The sequence below is a fragment of the Cyprinus carpio genome, chromosome B10, assembly GCF_018340385.1.
Source record: "Cyprinus carpio isolate SPL01 chromosome B10, ASM1834038v1, whole genome shotgun sequence".
In the NCBI taxonomy this organism is placed as follows: Eukaryota; Metazoa; Chordata; class Actinopteri; order Cypriniformes; family Cyprinidae; genus Cyprinus; species Cyprinus carpio.
This window is the reverse complement of record NC_056606.1, coordinates 8,005,403-8,026,001: the sequence shown is the minus strand read 5'-3', so window position 1 is coordinate 8,026,001 and position 20,599 is coordinate 8,005,403. Positions and strand designations below refer to the sequence as shown.

At 37.9% G+C, this 20,599-nt stretch overlaps 2 protein-coding genes across 3 annotated transcripts in view; both read left to right on the top strand.

Moving 5' to 3' along the window:
• Positions 1–20,599, top strand: part of LOC109054485 (cytosolic purine 5'-nucleotidase) — a 595,585-nt gene that overhangs the window by 229,422 nt on the left and 345,564 nt on the right. The window lies entirely within an intron of this gene.
• On the top strand, positions 5,278–20,478 carry LOC122133864 (RING finger protein 208-like). Its single transcript, XM_019071739.2, has 2 exons — positions 5,278–5,937; positions 18,366–20,478. Exon 2 carries the CDS (start codon positions 19,353–19,355, stop codon positions 20,136–20,138), a length of 786 nt encoding a protein of 261 aa, XP_018927284.1. The 5' UTR covers positions 5,278–5,937; positions 18,366–19,352; the 3' UTR covers positions 20,139–20,478.

Sequence of the window (20,599 nt, the reverse complement as noted above, 5' to 3'; positions counted from 1 at the left end):
TTGTTTTCTTTGTGTACAAAAAGTATTCTCGTCGCTTCATAACGTTACGGTTGAACCACTGATGGCAGATGGACTATTCTGACAATGCTTTTCATACTTTCCTGGACCTTGACACTGTTATTTATTTGGCAATCTATGGGACAGTCTCAAGCCTCCAGGTTTTCATCCAAAATATCTTAAATTGTGTTCCAAAGACAAACAAAGCTTTTACGGGTTTGGAACGACATGGGGGTAAGTGATTAATGACAAAATTTTCATTTTGGGATGGAGTATCCCTTTAACGTTTCTAATGCAGCGTCTTTGGGAGGGATGCTAAATTTGACATCATTCTCTCTTCTGACTGCTGTTATCAGTCTCTGTCAATTTTTTTCCTTTGACTGAAAGTCGTGAAAACGCTATCGTAGAGTTTTTCTTTTGCTATTTGAGCAAATGAGAATGCAAAAAATATATTTGTGCTACTCTCCCATTCATTGCTCTCGAAGTTTACCCAACTATGACAACTTCCGCTGCTGAAAAACCCGGAAATGTGAAAAAGGTTTATTAAGCTACATACAGTACAGCTATCTTGAGGCTTTTCAGTTTCTTAAAATGTTGTGTGAGAATTTTCCCAATCAGTGACCTCCATTTAGAACAGGAAAGAAAATGTTACTATTGATTGCACTGTACATCAAATTTTAATTAAATTTGTAATTTAATTTATTCATTTAAATTTTTTTTTTTTTTCGGTACATGAAATGTTTTTTAAAGTTCCAAGATATTTCAGTCACATTTATTTGTTTAGTTTTGTCAAGGTGTAAATGTTGTATTTTTTGTTTATGACAGTTTGGTTTGTAAAATTCTTAATAATGTAAATAGCAGGAAAAATAAACTAGTGTGTGTGTGTTTGTGTGTGTGGTGGGGGGGGGGGGCTGTAGGGGTTGGGGGGTGTAGCTGTTGTAAATATTAAAGAACTGAAATTGTGGGGGGGGGGGGGGGGGTTGTAAATATTAAAGAACTGAAATTATGGAAATGGTGCCTCGAAGCACCCAAGGTGGTTCCTTGCCATTCTTAATAAAAGGGTTCCTCCAGGATCCGTTAAAAGTTCCTCAGAGAACCACCCCTTTTAGAACAGTGCCTATAGGCTCAGAGGCTCTACAGAGGGTTCCGCCGGTGTGGCAAAGTGAAGAACCCCAAAAGGTGCCTCCAGGAACCTTTAGTTCTTACAGTGCAGTCTCAATATGTTCACTATATATGAATAGCACACTGAGTGTTTGGGTGAGTTATATGAGTTAATTTACCTCTAATCAACACCTATATTCTTATTTACTTGATTGGACTCCTGATTTGCTAATATCTGTCTCCAGGTGGCATTTAGGCCCAATCCCATTTCTACATCTTACCCCTACACTTACCCCTACCACTCTGTTTCACGCGTTCATGTGAAGGGATAGGGGTGTCTCAATACTCTTTTGGTTGGAGGAGTAGATGTAGGCATTGGGGGAAGGGCCAGATAGCCCTTCAAATGAAGATTTTTCAGGACCACGCTTCGAACAAAGGGATATGAGAATTATACATATTAATGCATTTTGAAAGGTCACCACCTCAGCAATAGCTTTAGTATTTACAGTGCAGTCTCAATACGTTCACTATATATGAATAGCACACTGAGTGTTTGGGTGAGTTATATGAGATAATTTACCTCTAATCAACACCTAAATTCTTATTTAATTGATTGGACTCCTGATTTGCTAACATCTGACTCCAGTTGGCATTTAGGCCCAATCCCATTTCTACATCTTACCCCTACACTTACCCCTACCACTCTGTTTCACGCATTCATGTGAAGGGATAGGGGTGTCTAGATACTCTGTTGGTTGGAGGAGTAGATGTAGGTGTTGGGGGAAGGGCCAGATAGCCCTTCAAATGAAGATTTTTCAGGACCACGCTTCGAACAAAGGGATATATGAATCATACATATTAATACATTTTGAAAGGTCACCACCTCAGCAACAGCTTTTTGTACCTTCTTTTCTTTTGAATAATCTAGTTTCTTAAAGGGGTTATATGATGCTACTAAAAAGAACATTATTTGGTGTATTTGGTGTAATGCAATGTGTTTATGCGGTTTAAGGTTCAAAAACCACATTATTTTCCACATAATGTACATTATTGTTGCTCCTCTATGTCTCGCCTTTCTGAAACGCATCGATTTTTACAAAGTTCATTGTTTTCAAACATACCAATTTGAAAAACTAACGGAATGCATAGTCGATATAAAAAACTGGATGATGAGTAATTTCTTACTGCTAAATTCTAAAAAAAAACAGAGGTGTTAATTATAGGACCTAAAAGCTCTGCATGTAATAACCTAGAACGCTGTCTAAGACTTGATTGCTGCTCTGTCAATTCTTCGTCATCAGTTAGGAACCTAGGTGTGCTATTTGATAGCAACCTTTCCTTAGAAAGCCACATTTCTAGCATTTGTAAAACTGCATTTTTCCATCTCAAAAATATATCTAAATTACGGCCTATGCTCTCAATGTCAAATGCAGAAATGTTAATCCATGCGTTTATGACCTCAAGGTTAGATTATTATAATGCTTTATTGGGTGGTTGTTCTTCACGCTTAGTAAACAAACTCCAGTTAGTCCAAAATGCAGCAGCTAGAGTTCTTACTAGAACCAGGAAATATGATCATATTAGCACGGTTCTGTCAACACTGCACTGGCTCCCTATCAAACATTGTATAGATTTTAAAATCTTGCTTATTACTTATAAAGCCCTGAATGGTTTAGCACCTCAGTATTTGAACAAACTCTTGTTACATTATAGTCCTCCACGTCCGCTCCGTTCTCAAAACTCCGTAAATTTGATATTACCTAGAATATCAAAGTCAACTGCCGGCGGCAGATCCTTTTCCTATTTAGTGCCCAAACTCTGGAATAACCTACCTAACATTGTTCGGGAGGCAGACACACTCTTGCAGTTTAAATCTAGATTAAAGACCCATCTCTTTAACCTGGCTTACACATAACACACTAATATGCTTCTAATATTCAAATCAATTAAAGGATTTTTAGGCTGCATTAATTAGGTAAACCGGAACCGGGAACACTTCCCATAACACCCGATGTACTTGCTACATCATTAGAAGAACGCCATCTACGCTCATATTAGTCTGTTTCTCTCTTATTCCGAAGCCACCATAGCCACCAGATCCAGTCTGTATCCAAGTCAGAGGGTCACTGCAATCACCCGGATCCAGTACGTATCCAGCCCAGATGGTGGATCAGCACCTAGAAAGGACCTCTACAGGCCTGAAAGACAGCGGAGACCAGGACAACTAGAGCCCCAGAGACAGATCCCCTGTAAAGACCTTGTCTCAGGCGACCACTGGGACAAGACCTCAGGAAACAGATAATTCATCTGCACAAACTGACTTTGCTTCAGCCTGGAATTGAACTGCTGGTTTCGTCCGGTCAGAGGAGAACTGGCCCTCCAACTGAGCCTGGTTTCTCCCAAGGTTTTTTCTCCATTCTGTCACCGATGGAGTTTTGGTTCCTTGCCGCTGTCGCCTCTGGCTTGCTTAGTTGGGGACACTTCATTTACAGCGATATCGTTGACTTGATTGCAAATTATTGCACAGATACGATTTAAACTGAACTGAGCTGCATGATGACATCACACTGAATTCAATGACAAACTGCTTTTAACTGTCATTTTGCATTATTGACACACTGTTTTCCTAATTAATGTTTTTCAGTTGCTTTGACGCAATCTTTTTTGTTTAAAGCACTATATAAATAAAGGTGACTTGACTTGACTTGACATAATTACTGATTATAATGACTTATACTGTCTTTTTACATGTTACGTTGCATATAGCACCGTGTAAACATAAAACCATGTCTGCATTTGTGATCAGAGAAATGACAAACAATAAGCTCTACTCTACACTGCTCAAAACTCACGTTTAAATCATCAGTGGCAAATCCTTTAAATATGAATACATACTTACAGGCTGTGAGTCAGAAGTGCCAGACTGTCCTAGCGAGAATCAAAGATAGGCGTTCTTTCTTTGCGTGAACATTTGGGTGGTGTTATACAAAACTTCCCACACAGTAATATAGACATGTGGGGACGTGTTAGAAAGCTAGCTGCATCCTGTTAATGATGCTAGTTGTACTCTAAATAAAGTAGCCAAGAAATCTTATGTCACACAATATTCCTCCTTCACACTTCTTGCATATGAAATGTTTTATGAATGGCGTGTGTGTTTTTGTTGAATTGCCTGCAGAAACACTGGACTGCATGACTACCATATGTGTCGTACTGCAGGGGGAGCAAGGTTAGCTTGAGCTGCTACACACACTCCTGCCAGAAACAGCTTGTATGAGAGGATGTTTTTATTCTACGAAACCATACATGTGTCCTTAAACTACACACTTCAGTGTAGAATTCATCAGATATGAATGAAACCTCGAAATGTGTGGCTTTTTCAAGGACAGTATTCACAAGTTTCTCCTTGTTTGTGTTAAAAAGGCGGGAAAAAAACCACAGACTTACACTGAATGTCCCAAGTCATATCTAGTGGCCAGAATGTCATAGAGACTTCAGGGTGGGACTATTTTGATCCAGAACACCCTTACAACTAGCTTGCTATAGGGCACACCGCTTACGACATAAATGTGGCATGTTTTGCACTCACATGTCCCATAGAATACAAATTCTTGTTGACTTTGCGTTTGCACATAAATACACAATTCCCCTCTCGGCGCTGTGGATTATGTGTAGGACAGCACAAGGACATGTGTAAAGCTAAAACTGATGAAAATCTCAGGCTGTTATATAACACAATCCCCACATCCCAGCATCCTCCATGATGATAAATAATGCACTACTGTAGAACTACTATTCATGAACATCTTACAGCTTTTGCACACCATTTTTAATAAAACATCACAAGCTAATTGTCATCCTTTCAGCATCATAATTTCTATTGTATGTGTTTGTACTGCATCTTTCACCTGCTTGTTTATAATGTCTCTGTGGGCCGTGGGCTCAATGCGTGAGAATGATCCAGAATGAATACAATGACAAACCACAAAAAACACACGTGCGTGTGCTTGCATCTGTATGCTGTTTGAGGCAAAGAGTCAGAGTAAAACAAAGAGATGGATGGAGACTGAGAGAAAGAGAGTTTGCAATGGGAGGGGGAATGAGTTGGGGGCTCTGATTGGCTAGATTTTTTTTCCTACTGAAAACGTGATCCAGCCTGCAGAGGCACTGCAGCAAAGAGAGACAGAGAGAGAGAGAAAGAGAGTCTGCAAGGAGGAAGAGTCGAGATACTCACAGAAACAGAGGCAGAACATGCATTTGTGAGTCAGAGAGTGTGTGTGGGGGTGTGTATGAGTGTTTGCTCTCATAGACAGAGAGAGAGAGAGAGAGAGAGAGAGGGGGGAAGACAGGGTAAGAGAAATGGTCTCATTGAAAGATATGGCAGAGAAATAGCATACGATTGAGAATTCCCAGTAAGAAGAGGATGGACAGAGTGTGTAAAGTGGACGCAGAGATCCAAGAATCCTCTTACACAACTGACTGGGTGAATGAACGAATGAGTGAGTGAGTGACCAAGACCAACACTGGACCAAAAGAGCCCATCGTGGAAAGAAGAAGAACAGAACGGTGCTTAATGACGCATCTGACATCTCGTCCTCCATCTTTCCCATCCTCCACCCTTCAATCCATCCTTCTCGAAGACAGGCAGGGAAGTCTTTCCTCCATCCACTCGCATGCAACAGGAGCATCCGCTGTGATGGGCAGTGCTCAGAGGGACGAGATAGCCTGAGACAGCAGCAGAATCACAGGAACTTTGTGTCCCTATGTGAGAAAGACGTCAAGATCTCATGAATTAACACCACCACTCGTCCAAATCTAGCAACTCACAACTAAATACAGGTAAGGATGCCTAAAAGGCTGTACTATTAGTGTTTTATGGTCATTATGCTCATTTGAGTTTATCTTTGCATTTGCATCTTATCTTAAATGTATTTGTATTTAAATTATCCTATTTTAAATGTAAATGTATTAAATGTTAATGCAAAATGAGAATGTTTTTCCTATTTTCCTAATTGTTTTTCTAATTTCATAAAACATTTTCCTTTACCTATTCTAACTAAAAATCCAGACATTTGTTTTTAGAATAATTTAAAAATATTATTAATAATTAATTTAAAAAACTTTACTTTAATTAAAAAAAAATACTTATACATTTATGATAATTATTATATGATAAATATATAATCTAAAATATTTACACAGCGCATATTTATATTATAAATATTTAGATTATATATTATTATAGTGTTTTATTAAAAATATACATGTATATATAAGATATATAAAACAAATATATAAAATAAATGTTTTTTAAATATATATAAGTAAGCATATAATTGCATGTGGGTCAAATGTTTGCATTTCTGGGTCCCACATCTTCACGCAGGACTTGCACTTCTGTTCTTGTGTGGCTGTGTTCACCATGTTGTGGAATCGGCCAGGTTGCGATTCATGATTGCATGTGCACACAAACACAGATTCCATCAATGACTCACATTATCCGAGTGGGCATCTGATCACATGGGACTACTACACACCGACACATACTAACCCACATGTGTGCTCAGAGAAGACAGAGAAGGACCTGTGCTTGCGAGTGTGTGTGTGTTGCATGCACGGGAGCTGCAGTCAGTGTGCTGCGTATGCTGCTCTGGTTGCATAACCGCCACTGCTGGCGCACCCCTCCCACAACACTGCACTAAAAACTGCTAACACACTCCCAGAATACTAATAGGTGCCGAAAACATTGACCAAACACCCAGAAGTCCCTGTTTGCTTCCTGTACTGTAGATTCAGCCTCCTGTCACAATGGTTATTCAGCAATCAATACTGTCCATCAATATGTGTCTGTGCACCTGAGGTCATGCCAACATCAGCCCAAAATAATGACTTTGTATTGATAAATGTTGTTGGTAGTCCTACTTGTTATTGGTGTGTATGAAATCTTCAAAACCCTCTTAAAATCAAATGCTAGAAGATTCTTGTTTGAGATCAGGACTGAAATATTAGAATTATGATAGAAAGTTCATTGCCAGTCCTTTAAGATCTTGTGTTTCTACTTTACAACTTATTCTTCAGAATTCCAATGTATCCAGATATTATCACTGTAGTTGTATCATTATATTATTATTAATAAAAAACAAAACAAAATAAAATTTCATTTTATTAGGAATAAACAAATTATGATAAAAACGTAATGGTCATTCCTTTAAGAAATGGCATTCATATTTTACTGGATTAATAGGAATTCTGAGGAATGTTTTTTTTTTTTTTATTATATTACAGAAAATTAAATTCTTATAGAAATGTAGTCCTTTAAGAACTTTTGTTTACAACATATTCCTCAGAAATCCAATCCAGCAGAATATTACTTTTTCTATATATTAGGAATAAGCAAATTATGATATAAATTCCATTTGCATTTCATTAAGATTTAAGCTGAAATTGCTATAAGAAATTCCTCAAGAAACAGTTCCAGTCAATCCAGTCCTTACATTACTCTTTCTTATTTTCATCCCATTAGGATTGCTTCCAAAATATGACAGAAATCCTAGCATAACTTTAGAATAGAAAATAGCATTAATTGCAGATATTAGCATTTCTTTACAATGTTTTGACAAGGGCTTTTTGGGGTCATTGATTATTTTGCATAGTTTTGTAAAAAAAAAAAAAAAAAAAAATCATGTTAAAATAAGTTCAATTCAATGATTAGCTAATGTTTTGTGATAATTAAGATTCACTTAATAGCTTGTTTATGTCACTCTGCTAATGCTAACCTTTCGAAGCTAAATGGTTGTGTTGTTTTCTCTCGATCAGCCGGTTTCTAACATTGTCAGTAATGATCTTTGTGGCATGTCCTGTGAAAAGGACTAGGTGATCTACGTTAACAGAGGCTAAGGGAACAAACCTTCTCTCTCGTGAATGAACTGTGGGTAAAATGGCTGACGTCTGCTCTGAATGACAGCCACTGAATTATTAAACACTGCTTCCTCCTCGCTGAAACTAGCATGACCTGCGTTCTCTACAACAGCTCGGCACACTCACAACTGCCATTTCTAACACAAAGAAACACACAGTGCAAGACAATGGTATCCATCCATGTTTTCATCTTCCAGAACCATCTCACGGCTTCATCTGCTCCATCTTGAACTGATTTTTGCAACACGATTTTACACAGAATTGTGCTTGTTCTTGTAGATTTATAATGAAAACCTCCATTAAATGCAATCATGATCTCATTATTATTAGTAAGTAAATAGTGGTTCTAACACATCTGCATTTTCATCTGTACAAAGTTGACAACATCTAAAATGGTAAGCCTTTAAAATGAACAACTGCATGAATGTAGTAAACCCTAGCATTCATAGTTTCTAATTTTAAGTTTTATAACACATCATGTTTTTTAACAAGTAAATAAACAACACTCGTCTGTAACAGCTTCAGAAACTCATGATCAGACAAGATTCATAAATAATTACAGAAGATAAGCAGGTATTCATAGAATCCAATCATCATTGCCTGTAATCTTATTTCTTAGAAAACAGATAAAGAAAAACCCAACTGATGTGGTCTCAGAAAGCTTTTGTAAACCATGCAAGCATTTTCAACCATGGTTATGTTTCTAAGTTAAAGGATTAAAAACACAAGTCAAGTATTTAGTGATATGTTTAATGATTAGGACCAGAGAAATATTTTGAAGATTAAAAAACTACAAATGTTAAATTAAGTTTCTTTCAGCTCTCACATTAGCATGCTGGTGGTTCTTGCGATCCCATTGGTGGATTTTGAAATCAATGGTCTTTTCGCTATTTGTTTGGTATATCTTTGTGCAATTATAAAATAAATACATGAACACATATTTTAGCAAATTTCCATAAAATGGTGTTTTATTAAAACATTTCAGTTGTAGCAATAGATCTTTTCTTCTGCATTATGAAGCACGCCTGATTATAGAAAAATGTAGGGAGGAGACATTTGATCTATCATTTGTTGATTGGCTGGAGGCAGAGCGCAGGTTTATGAGGAGGAAATGATTGGAGAAATTCAGTATAAGCCACCGGAGAGATGCAGGAAGTTTCAATGCAAGATTGAGGTAAAAAAAAAAAAATTAAATAAAAATTAAACATATGGTTTGCAATAAAATCAGTAACATGCATTTAGAAAATAGGGTGAATTTCCATTTAATATCGACTTTACATATTTAAATCAAATTACTGATAACAATTCCATTGAAATTTAATTCCCGTTATTAAATGACTAAATGCTAATACAAAATTTTCTAGCCGACATGATCAGTAACAAACTTTAAGTAAAAAGCACAGTTCTATTCAATTACATGACTTGAAAACATTTAAAATAATATTCATAATAATCCTCAATCAAATCCATAAATGACTAAAAAATATATCTCATTGTTGCATTTGTTTCACCTGCATTCTATATTTGTTCAGGTGTAAATGTGCAAATGACTTTATCATTTATTTGATTAGTGCTTTTTATAATAAACATTTCAAAGCAGATTCAGAGAAAATCATAACGTTAATGTTTATAATATCATAATATTTTCATGCCTTACAATCAAATTTAGCAGATCAGAGCTGGGCGATAATATTGTTTACATTTTGCCACAATATAAACAACAGGTATATTTATTTTATATTGTTGCTATATTTGCTACATAGTATAATTTGCTTTAAGTGGGGATACTGGATAATATTTAATGTATAAATAAACATTTAAATGTATTAAAATGTGGAAATATTTCATTATTTGAAAAAAATAAATGCATTTTAGAACTATTTAGTATTTGTTTTTAGTTTACTGTTAAACACACATATGGGTTTGCATTCTAGATGCTGTCAGTTGTTGATATTACAGTACATACACTTTATGTACAAACATGAATGGGATCCCCATGTGTGAGACTGCCTGCAGTCGTAAGGGCAGGGCTCAGGACAGGCTTTGTGAGACAGAGGTCAACAGCTGATAGCATCGCTGGCACAGGACATGCTGCCCTCTTGCTGACTGTCTCACTGCACAGGTGGAATGCATCCAGAGAGAGAGACGGGTGGTGGGGAGAGATGTGCTTGTGGAATGTGCTGGGTGGTACCTGTGTGTATTTTTGTTGTGCATTGTGTGTGTGTGTGTGTGTGTGTGTGGGAGTGAGTTGGATATGAGTACAGGAATGTTCTAGATATTTTGATGACCGTGCATCCATCTGTTTACTTGTCTTCCGTGTTTTATTTAACATTCTGTTCAGATGAATGATTTTCAGCATTTCAAAATACATATATATAACCATAATTAATCCAGACTAAATGCTAGTTCAATAAAACAATGCTTAAATATTGGATCGTGGAAAGCAGTCGTTTTGTTTACCAGAATGAAGCCAGACTAAATGCTAGTTCAATAAAACAATGCTTAAATCGGCTATCATTTTTAATACTATGCAGCATCCCAAAGGATCCCTGTTGACTGATTTTCATTTTAGACATTAAGTATTTCATTTATACCCCTAGAGTAGACAAACGGAATTTAAAAATAATGATTTTTTTTTTTTTTCGAACTGGTTTCTCAAACACCCGCCAATTGGTCACTCAATCATATAGCCCCGCCCCCCAAACTCATGCCATTGGCTGAGCTGTCGTTCTCTCAGGCTGATTGTCAAACAAACAGAGCAACGTTTTGATAGTGTTTGAACGTAAAAAGTGACCCTACAGATTACCTATTTATCATTTTAAGTGATGTATCCATTGAAAAATATGGGAAGGACAGTTATATGAATGTGTTTTTGTGTCACGGTGGTGCCAGAATGTACTGGAATGTGATGTCTTGACAAGTTCTGAATGAACTCAAGAATGTTATTGACTCAATGCATTCAGTAACTGAGCCTGTCTTATGAACACATATTCCTGTATTTAGTGTTTTTAAAAAAGTAATTATATGGAGTAATTTAATTAACATTACAGAGTGATATTGAATCCACATTATTAATATGTGGAATAGCAATGAGATTTCAATCATCTACAGTGAGATACTGCAAGAATACAAAATAAGCAACCAACAAAATGTCACAGAAGATGGTAGCATGTAAATACCTGTGTATGAGAATATGGTGATCATTTGGTATTATATGATATATATCAAAAATAGTCTAAGTGATTGCATCACTCTGCTGTAACACGGCCACATTACTTTTTGTGTGAGGCTACTGTATGATATGCTATTCAATTTCTGAATTATTCATCTAAAAATGTAACTACCTACATATATACATATACTCAATATTTATCCCTGTTCAGTTCTCCTGGAATAGTTCTTTCAAACAACTAAAATTTGCTGAAAATTTACTCACCCTCAGGCCATCCAAGATAAGTTTGTTTCTTCATTTGGAGAAATTTAGCATCACATCACCAATGGATCCTCTGCAGTGAATGGGTGCCGTCAGAATCCAAACAGCTGAGAAAAACATCATAGTAATGTTAAATAAAGTCTATCCCCTTTTGTCCTCTCACAAAATACCCCAACATATTTGTTCATAACTATTTTGGACTGTTTTCAGGTGTAAACAGTGCTTGATCTGTGCACATTTCTCTCCTGATTCAGACCAGACAACTTTTTCACTGTAGAAAGAAACATTATGGATAGAGGACTCGTATTTTAGCCAGAACCATTAGTTTAAAATTAAAAACACCTTTAATTTCACTAGACATTATTTGATGGACTGGAGTGGTGTGGATTATTGTGATGTTTTATCAGCTGTTTGGACTCTCATTCTGACGGCACCCATTCACTGCAGAGGATCCACTGGTGTGCAAGTGATGTAATGCTAGATTTCTCCAAATCTGTTCTGATAAATCTAATAATCTGGTTGGCCTGAGGATGAGTACATTTTAGCAAATTTTCATTTTTGGATCATAGAGTCTGTAGAGATCATAGAGACCATCGGCTTACCATGCTTCTGGAAATCACAGCCCAGCTCATCTCAGTTATTTGCTGTTTCTACCTCATCCTCTCTGCCTCTCTTCATCATGTTTTGTGCTGACAGGGTCGAACACACACATGATTTCATTAAGCGCAGCAGTGCCGTACAGAGCAGCAGACTGTTGGCCTGCTTTAATATGTTATCTGCTGTCTATCTCTCTCATGAGCCTCTTACATAACGGAGGAGCTTGTCTTATCAAATATGAAATCCTGTGTGCAATGAGAGGCAGTTGCCCCTGACAAACAAACAAATTATTAGCAGTTAATCGATTCACAGCACTAAAGAACATATGTACACTGGAGAGCACTAGACTCACGTCACAGTTACAAGATCTTTTTTAATTCTTAGGTTGACATGATTATTAATGTAATATGTTTAATGGAATATACTGTATATATATATGTATACTTTCTCACAAAAATTTCACATATATTATAAAAAAAACACAAAAAAAAATATTCAAAAGTTTGGGATCAGTAAGATTATATTTTTTAAAGAAGTTTCTTTTGCTCATCAAGGTTGCATTTATTTTATCAAAAATACAGGAAAAAATTTATTTTTGTGAAATATTATTGGAATTTAAAAATCTATTTTAATATATTTTAAAATATAATTTATTCCTGAGAAGCAAAGCTGAATTTTCAGCATCATTATATCTTCAGTGTCACATGATCCTTCAGAAATCATTCTAATATGCTAATTTATAATCAATGTCAGAAACAATTGTGCTGCTTAATATTTTTGGAACTGTGGTACTTTTTTCAGGATTCTTTTATAAATAAAAAGTTAAAAAGAATATTAATAAAGTGTTTATTTGAAATATTATTTTTTTTTACAGTATACACTACTATTTAAAAGTTTGGGGTCAGTAAATTTTTTCTTTCTTTTTTTTAAAAGAAATAAATACATTTATTTAGCAAGGATGTGTTAAATAAAAAGTAATAATAAATTTAGAAAATATTTCTATTTTGAATAAATGCTGTTATTTTGAACTTTTTATTCATCAAAAAAATTAAAAATCAAATAAAAATATATCACAGTTTCCAAAAAAAATATTAAGCACAGTTTAATAAAATTCTATATTAATTAATATTAAATATATATATATATATATATATATATATATATATATATATATATATATATATTTTCCCCCCGTATAACTGACTGTCTCTAAACAGAAATGTCTGAAGGGTTGAGAATCATTTCAGTCATCACATCTCACGGTTTCCAACGCCCATGCACCAGCTGACTACGCTGATGTCAGAAAGCTTATTCGCACCTTTGTGTGTGTGTGTGTGTGTGTGTGTGTGTATGTGTGTGTGAACCAGTAAGAGCGTGTGGTTATTTTTGGCTCTGCCTCACAGCTCTGCGGTGCCGTGGCAACTCGAATGAATGTGACTGACAGTTACTGGCTGATTGGTGCTTCTGTGACCTCCAGAAAATGGAGGACGGTTTGATGACACATCCTGTGTTCACATCCTAATTAAATCATTGTAAACGACTAAACCAATGAGAGAGCCAGGAAACAGAATAAACAGAGGTTATGATGACTAGTTATTAGGTCGGAATGGTCACAACAATGTCAAGGAGCTGGTTCAAAACAAGTGTGTTTTTGTGCGCTCTCCTGCACGTTGCAGAGTGTGTGTGTGTGTGTGTGTGCGTGTGTGTGTGAGTGGAGGTCCACGGCTGTGGGTGGAGAACAGTGCGAATCTTCAGAAATGGATGGATGGGGGAGGAGGAAAGTAGAACACAGATAGTTGAGAGACGCCATAAATAGACAATCTAGCTTACGGTGCATTCACGCCATGAGTGAATCATAGCCGCGTTCGATTCCTGTGGTAAATGACTAATTTCTCGACTGCTAAAATACATTCTTTAGGTAAATACAGTGTAAATGTTCCCAGATATATCTGCAATGCCAGCATTGTCCTTTGACATGTGATGTGCTAACAACCGTGAAAATAATTATAAATTAAAGTCCAATTTATCCACTTAGACTTGAAAACTTGAAAAATCGGCTTGCAGTATAGTTCTCTGCGATTTTCTTTCAGTGTTTACTGTTGCTTCTTATCTCCTGTGGCAGTATGGGATAGAAATGTGTCAGTTGGTTACAACACATATTGGAAAACACATATTCGCACACAAATATCTCTTTAAGTTCTCTAACTCCTAATGCTAACATGGATCCATGCATGACATTATTGTTGATGACAGCAAAATACTGTACATTATACCAATTCCTCTATTGTCTTACAAAACATTGAAGAAAAAATGAAGCCCATTATAGTCATGTTCATGCAGCAACAGAATATGGTTGTCAGTTCTGTATTCATGTGATGAATACAGTTAAGTTTTACATACAGTTCATTTTTGAGAGTGACAACCGAACTTACATGCACCCGCATTTTCTGCAAACCTCTTTTGTCAGATTGAAATGCTTCACTCTCCACTCAGCTATGAAGCTGCTGTCTTTTAATTTGATGGATTTTACAGGTGAATGCACCATCAACTGAACATCAACTGTAAAAAGAATTTCCAGTGTTATTGAAGTCGCCATCTTCACCATATTTATTTTAGTCCCTCACTCTCACAGTTGATATTCATGACTAGCGTGAGAATAGATATGGCCTTTTGTTCATACATACAGACTCGATAAGTACATGTGGTTGTCACCAACAGTGTGAATAAGTATGTACTGTATGAAAATAACATATTAAATGGTAAATTTATAGCAGTAGCTAGGTAACTGCCATGAATAAGTCATACAAAAAAATGAAATTATGCTTACTTATATCATTACTCACTTTCATGTCTTTCGAAACATGTAAGATACAAAGCAGGGAGAAATTTTCAGGTAATTATTACTTACATTTGTTTTGTTCCTTTAACAGTGCTCTCATATAGGTCTAGCTTGCAGGCTTGCAAAATAATGCATACTATATATGAACTACTTTGTTTTATTATTATTATTTATTTTTATTTTTTTTACTTGACAGCAATGGTCACTGTATATTACTGTATGTCAGTAAATAACAAATTTTCATTATAAGTGAAATGTCCGTGTTGATGTCACTACCATTAGTTTTTATATAATCTCACCGCAGGCTTTCATTAATTTCAGAGTTTCCAATGTGTAATTACAAGTCCAAAGGCTGTTTTTTACTAATCAGAATCTGGCAATTATGGTAATTTAAACATGGCATGAATGTACCATTCCTCTTCGACTCTGCAAGCGAGCAGAGCACTGTGATGCGACAAAACTAGATGCTCCTGTGATATTCATTAAATTGCTGTCACGCACTTGCAGTGTAAGCAGCTTTGTTAATTATAATGGAAGCATTCTATTTTATCACATAAGATCACAAGCGCAGTGTGGATGTGGAGTAAAAGGACGCATGTTCTCTTTCTACCTTTTCTGCTACATGTAGGTCAGCTTCCTCTTTCTCTGCTTCTCTCTCCCTCCCTCTCATTTTTTCTCTCTAGTACATTCTCTATCATCACATCTTGCACAGCATGCAGAGAACTATTACAGATATGTCAGTGTGCTCACCACTGTTAATAAAGCTCACACACAATCACAAACCGCATCTAACCACATTTTTATCTCAGATGACTCAGTTTTAAAACTGTCACACCATTTCTCATGCCCATCTAACCAAAAATGACTTACTTAAACAGAACTTAAACAGATTCTATTCCTGGATGCTTATTGGTCAATATGCTATAGCATACGAAACTGAAAACTTCATTAGTCTCCATAATAGTATTCTAAAATACTTTTATAAAAACAGTGCAATACTCAAACCATGCTAATGTACATTGTGAATACAGTGTCACGACTACAGAAGTTGTGTGTCATGCCTAACAACTTCCTTTTAGCTGTTGACAATACAGGTCCTTCTCAAAAAATTAGCATATTGTGAAAAAGTTAATTATTTTCCATAATGTAATGATAAAAATTAAACTTTCATATATTTTAGATTCATTGCACACCAACTGAAATATTTCAGGTCTTTTATTGTTTTATAACTGATGATTTTGCATACTCATGAAAACCCCCAATTCCTATCTCAAAAAATGCATATTTCATCCGACCAATAAAAAAAAATGTTTTTAATACAAAAGAAAGTCACACTTGCAAAAATTATGTTCAGTTATGCACTCAATACTTTTTGGGAATCCTTTTGCAGAAATGACTGCTTCAATGCGGGCGTGGCATGGAGCCAATCAGCCTGTGGCACTGCTGAGGTGTTTATGGAGGCCCAGGATGCTTCGATAGCGGCCTTAAGCCCATCCAGAGTCTTGGATCTTGCGTCTCTAACTTTTCTCTTCAAATATCCCACAGATTCTCTATGGGGTTCAGGTCAGGAGAGTTGGCAGGCCAATTGAGCACAGTAATACCATGGTCAGTAAAACATTTACCAGTTTTTGGCACTGTGAGCAGGTGCCAGGTCGTGCTGAAAAACGAAATCTTCATCTCCATAAAGCTTTTCCAGCAGATGGATGGAAAGTGCTCCAAAATCTCCTGATAGCTAGCTGCATTGCCCTGCCATATGACTAAAACACAGTGGACCAACACCACCAGCGCCTGACTGGCACCCCAGACCATCACTGACTTGGGTAGGTCTTGACACTGGAACTTCAGGCATTTTGGCATTTGGGTCTTTTCCTCCAGCACTCTGGCACCTTGATTTCAGAAGAACTGACATGCAAAATTTGCTTTCATCCGAAAAAAAAGTACATTGTTAAATACTGAGCAACAGTCCAGTGCTGCTTTCTTGTCATAAGGGCGCTTCTGCCGCTTGGATTTTCTGGTTCAAAAGCACACGCCCACGGTGGCTCTGGATGTTTACTACTCCAGACTCAGTCCACTGCTTCCGCAGGTCCCCCAAGGTCTGGAATCGGTCCTTCTCCACAATCTTCCTCAGGGTCCGGTCACCTCTTCTCGTTTGTGCAGAGCGTTTTTTTGCCACACTTTTTCCTTCCCACACAGATATCCCACTGAGGTGCTTGATACAGCACTCTGGGAAAGCCTATTCGTTCAGAAATTTCTTTTCTGTGTCTTACCCTCTCGCTTGAGGGTGTCAATGATGGCCTTCTGGACAGCAGTCAGGTCGGCACAGTCAGTCTACCCATGATTGCGGTTTTGAGTAATGAACCAGGCTGGGAGTTTTTTAAAAGCCTCAGGAATCTTTTGCTGGTGTTTAGAGTTAATAGTTGATTCAGATGATTAGGTTAATAGCTCGTTTAGAGAACCTTTTCATGATATGCTAATTTTTTGAGATAGGAATTTTGGGTTTTCACGAGCTGTATGCAAAATCATCAGTATTTAAACAATAAAAGACAGAAATATTTCAGTTGGTGTGCAATGAATCTAAAAATATGAAAGTTTAATTTTATCATTACATTATGGAAAATAATGAACTTTTATCACAATATGCTAATTTTTTTAGAAGGACCTGTATATTCCCAAATATATCACAATACTACTCATGCTGTATCACTCTGGATAAGAATGTCTACTAAATATCTTAAATGTAAATATAGCACAAGCTCATTCAACATGAAACCAACATGAACAAGTCAACATGAAATCAGAACATGCATATTACAGTATATTGGTAGGCTATGCATATATTGTTTTAAAGAAAAACAGTGTTTCTCTTCATAATCTTTATTTTGGTAAGCCACACCCACTTTTTACCTTCCAATCAATTTATGCTAAATAAAATCATGTCCAGTCTTCAATTTTTTTATCATGTTGAATACCCTGTTTCACTGAAATATAGCACCTTATGAAAATTAAAATAGGTTGCGAACAGTAATTCACAACTGACTTCAAATAAGCACTGGCAGCCATTTTAGAGTTGTTGGCTTCTGCAGTGTTGTGTTGTGTTGCAATACATGTATAGGTTCATAGCAGAAGGACAGATTGTTCTGTGGTCAGGTCCTCAGCCTCTTCCTCCACAGTGCCCATGCCCCACAGGGCCGCAGATGGCAGCTGGCAGATAGAGCAAGACAGTTTTTTAGACTGGAAAAGATGCTGCGGGGTTCCAGATTTCTGCTGTGAATGGACATGTTGCGCAGATCACAGTCTTTTGCACAAAATCAGCTCTTAAAATTTCTTCATCAGATTTTCCCAATTGCTGTGTTTTTAGCTCTAGATGACAGGACACTTTTTAGACACTGTTCCCAAGAGTGCAAGCAAATGGCCTGTAAAAAGGCTGAGCTGTGTCCTTGCATTAGCATCACCTGAACTGTTTTATTTTTTCCCCTCCAGGAACAGAAACAGCACTACCTATGAGTTTGCATATCTGTACCACTTTGGGAAAAGTGCTGGAAGCAAGGAAGGTCTGGCAAGACTCCTGAGACACTCTTGGACCTTGGACCACGTCACCAAAAAGTGGACGCACAATCTGTCAAGCTCAACGCAGACCCTTAAGGAATTCTGGTCTTTTAAGGACTGGGAGAACACCTTCGAGAGCTTTCCAATGCCACATGAGCACCTCCCTGAAAAGCTTATCAGAACAAAGGTCAGGGAGGTGTAAGCATAGCCAATCACAAGGAGAAGCAAAAACAGGGCAGCGACATACCACAACAGGGACCTGAAACAGGAAGAAGGTTGTGACATTAGTTGCATAAGTTCCCTTCTGAAACTCATTAGGCAACCTATGAGAAAGTCTACGGACATTTGGCTAACAACAGTATTAAGCTAAACAGTATTTCTTAGTAAGATCATAATATTCTCTTCAAGGTACACTGTATTTCTCAAAATATTAAGTGTGTAAACACTGAAACAATTGCCAACATATCTTCTGATATTGAGTGTGACACACTTTGTAGTGTTCAGCCATTCATTTATAAGTAATAATATCATTGAATATTCTGTTACATAGAATTAACAACTCTCAGTGGTGCAATATCAGTGAACAGGGTGTAAGTTGTTGCCTCAAGACTTTTTTAACCACTTAAACCACAAACTGCAACTTCCCGTGACCTCTGAAGCAAGACATAGTCCTCTATTGTCCTTCAGGGTTTTTTATACCGTGCACTGGCAGGAAGTTGTTGTCCATCTGTGCCACATAAAGACTCAGGGTGACGCAGCCCGTGACCAAGGAGGGATTTTGAGACAGCAATGGACAAACCCATCTGTCCTCACGTCCACTGCAATGGCTGAGTGTCCTCCCCCAGTGCACTGAAGACGTTCTCCCCAGGACTGTACGCTACACCCAGTTCCTCTAGCTAAGAACACCAAGCCTAGGAGTGAATGTCCTGCCTGAGGCGCCAACCTGTGACCATCCCCATGGACACTGTCAAGATCATCCAATCGGAGAAGTTCCCTCGGGAGTGTCCGGTCCCCATGACCCAGCCTCGCTATGCCCCACCTCCCCGTGTAGCCTGGGATGGAGGAGGCGAAGGGGAGGTGATCGTCAACCGGGCATGTGGCGATCTGTCCATGGAGGTCAACGGCAACACCGTGGTCCCACCCAGACCACTAGTGTCTCCTCCTGCCCCCGTCCTCCGCCGGGAAGCAAGTTATCTTGCCCAGCGCAAGACCAGCACATCCGACATCTGCTACCACCAGTTCCACTACAAGATGGACGACGTCATCGTCAACCAGTACGTGCTCCGCTCTTCCTCCACCTCTTCCTCCTCGTCCTCCACCTCCTCAGGCCCGGTGATGCCGTGCGAACCGCTGGACTGCCCCACCTGTGGACACACCTACAACTTTGCCGGCAAGCGCCCACGCATCCTGTCGTGTTTGCACTCGGTGTGTGAGGAGTGCCTGCAGATCTTATACGAGTCCTGTCCCAAGTACAAGTTCATCTCCTGCCCCACTTGCCGCCGCGAGACCGTGCTCTTCACCGACTACGGGCTAGCCGCGCTGGCCATCAACACCAGCATCCTCAGCCGGCTCCCACCCGACCAAGCGGGGGCCGTGCAGTGGGGCAGCGACGGGGACCGCAGCTGCTATCAGACAGTACGCCAGTATTGTCAGTCAGCTTGCACTTGCCAAATTGCCAACCCTCTTTCCTCCTGTGGCATCATGTAGAACGGAGAGGGTGGATGACCAGCACAACTCATCCTAAAAGCTATTCCACCACCTTGAGTCACACACATTCACCTTCTCCGAAAGGTCACAGATTAATCTGTATATTTAATAGCACAGGATGCTATGTGGACTTGAAGTGAAAAGGACACTTGTGTGCAAGGACAGAAATATGAAATATCAGAGTAAATGTATTTTATGTATGAACTGATTTCCCTATAGCCCTCGATCTCTTGTTTGGATGTGTTCGTCATTGACATCTCTTTACATGGGAATGCCAAGGGAAGTCTATCTCCCCCCATCCTGGGTATAATAAAGACCAATAAAGAATTTAAAAGTCAAACTGTTTGTTTGGTCTAAACTTTCACTTGCTAAGTTACATGCTGTATGTGATTAGGCTGTTCTGTTAATATCTGTAAGGGTGTATTCACACCAGTCTTGTTTGGTTCTATTGAATCAAACTC

Coding starts and splice junctions, on each gene's coding strand:
- LOC122133864 (XM_019071739.2), top strand. CDS start 19,353: ATGTCCTGCCTGAGGCGCCAACCTGTGACCATCCCCATGGACACTGTC.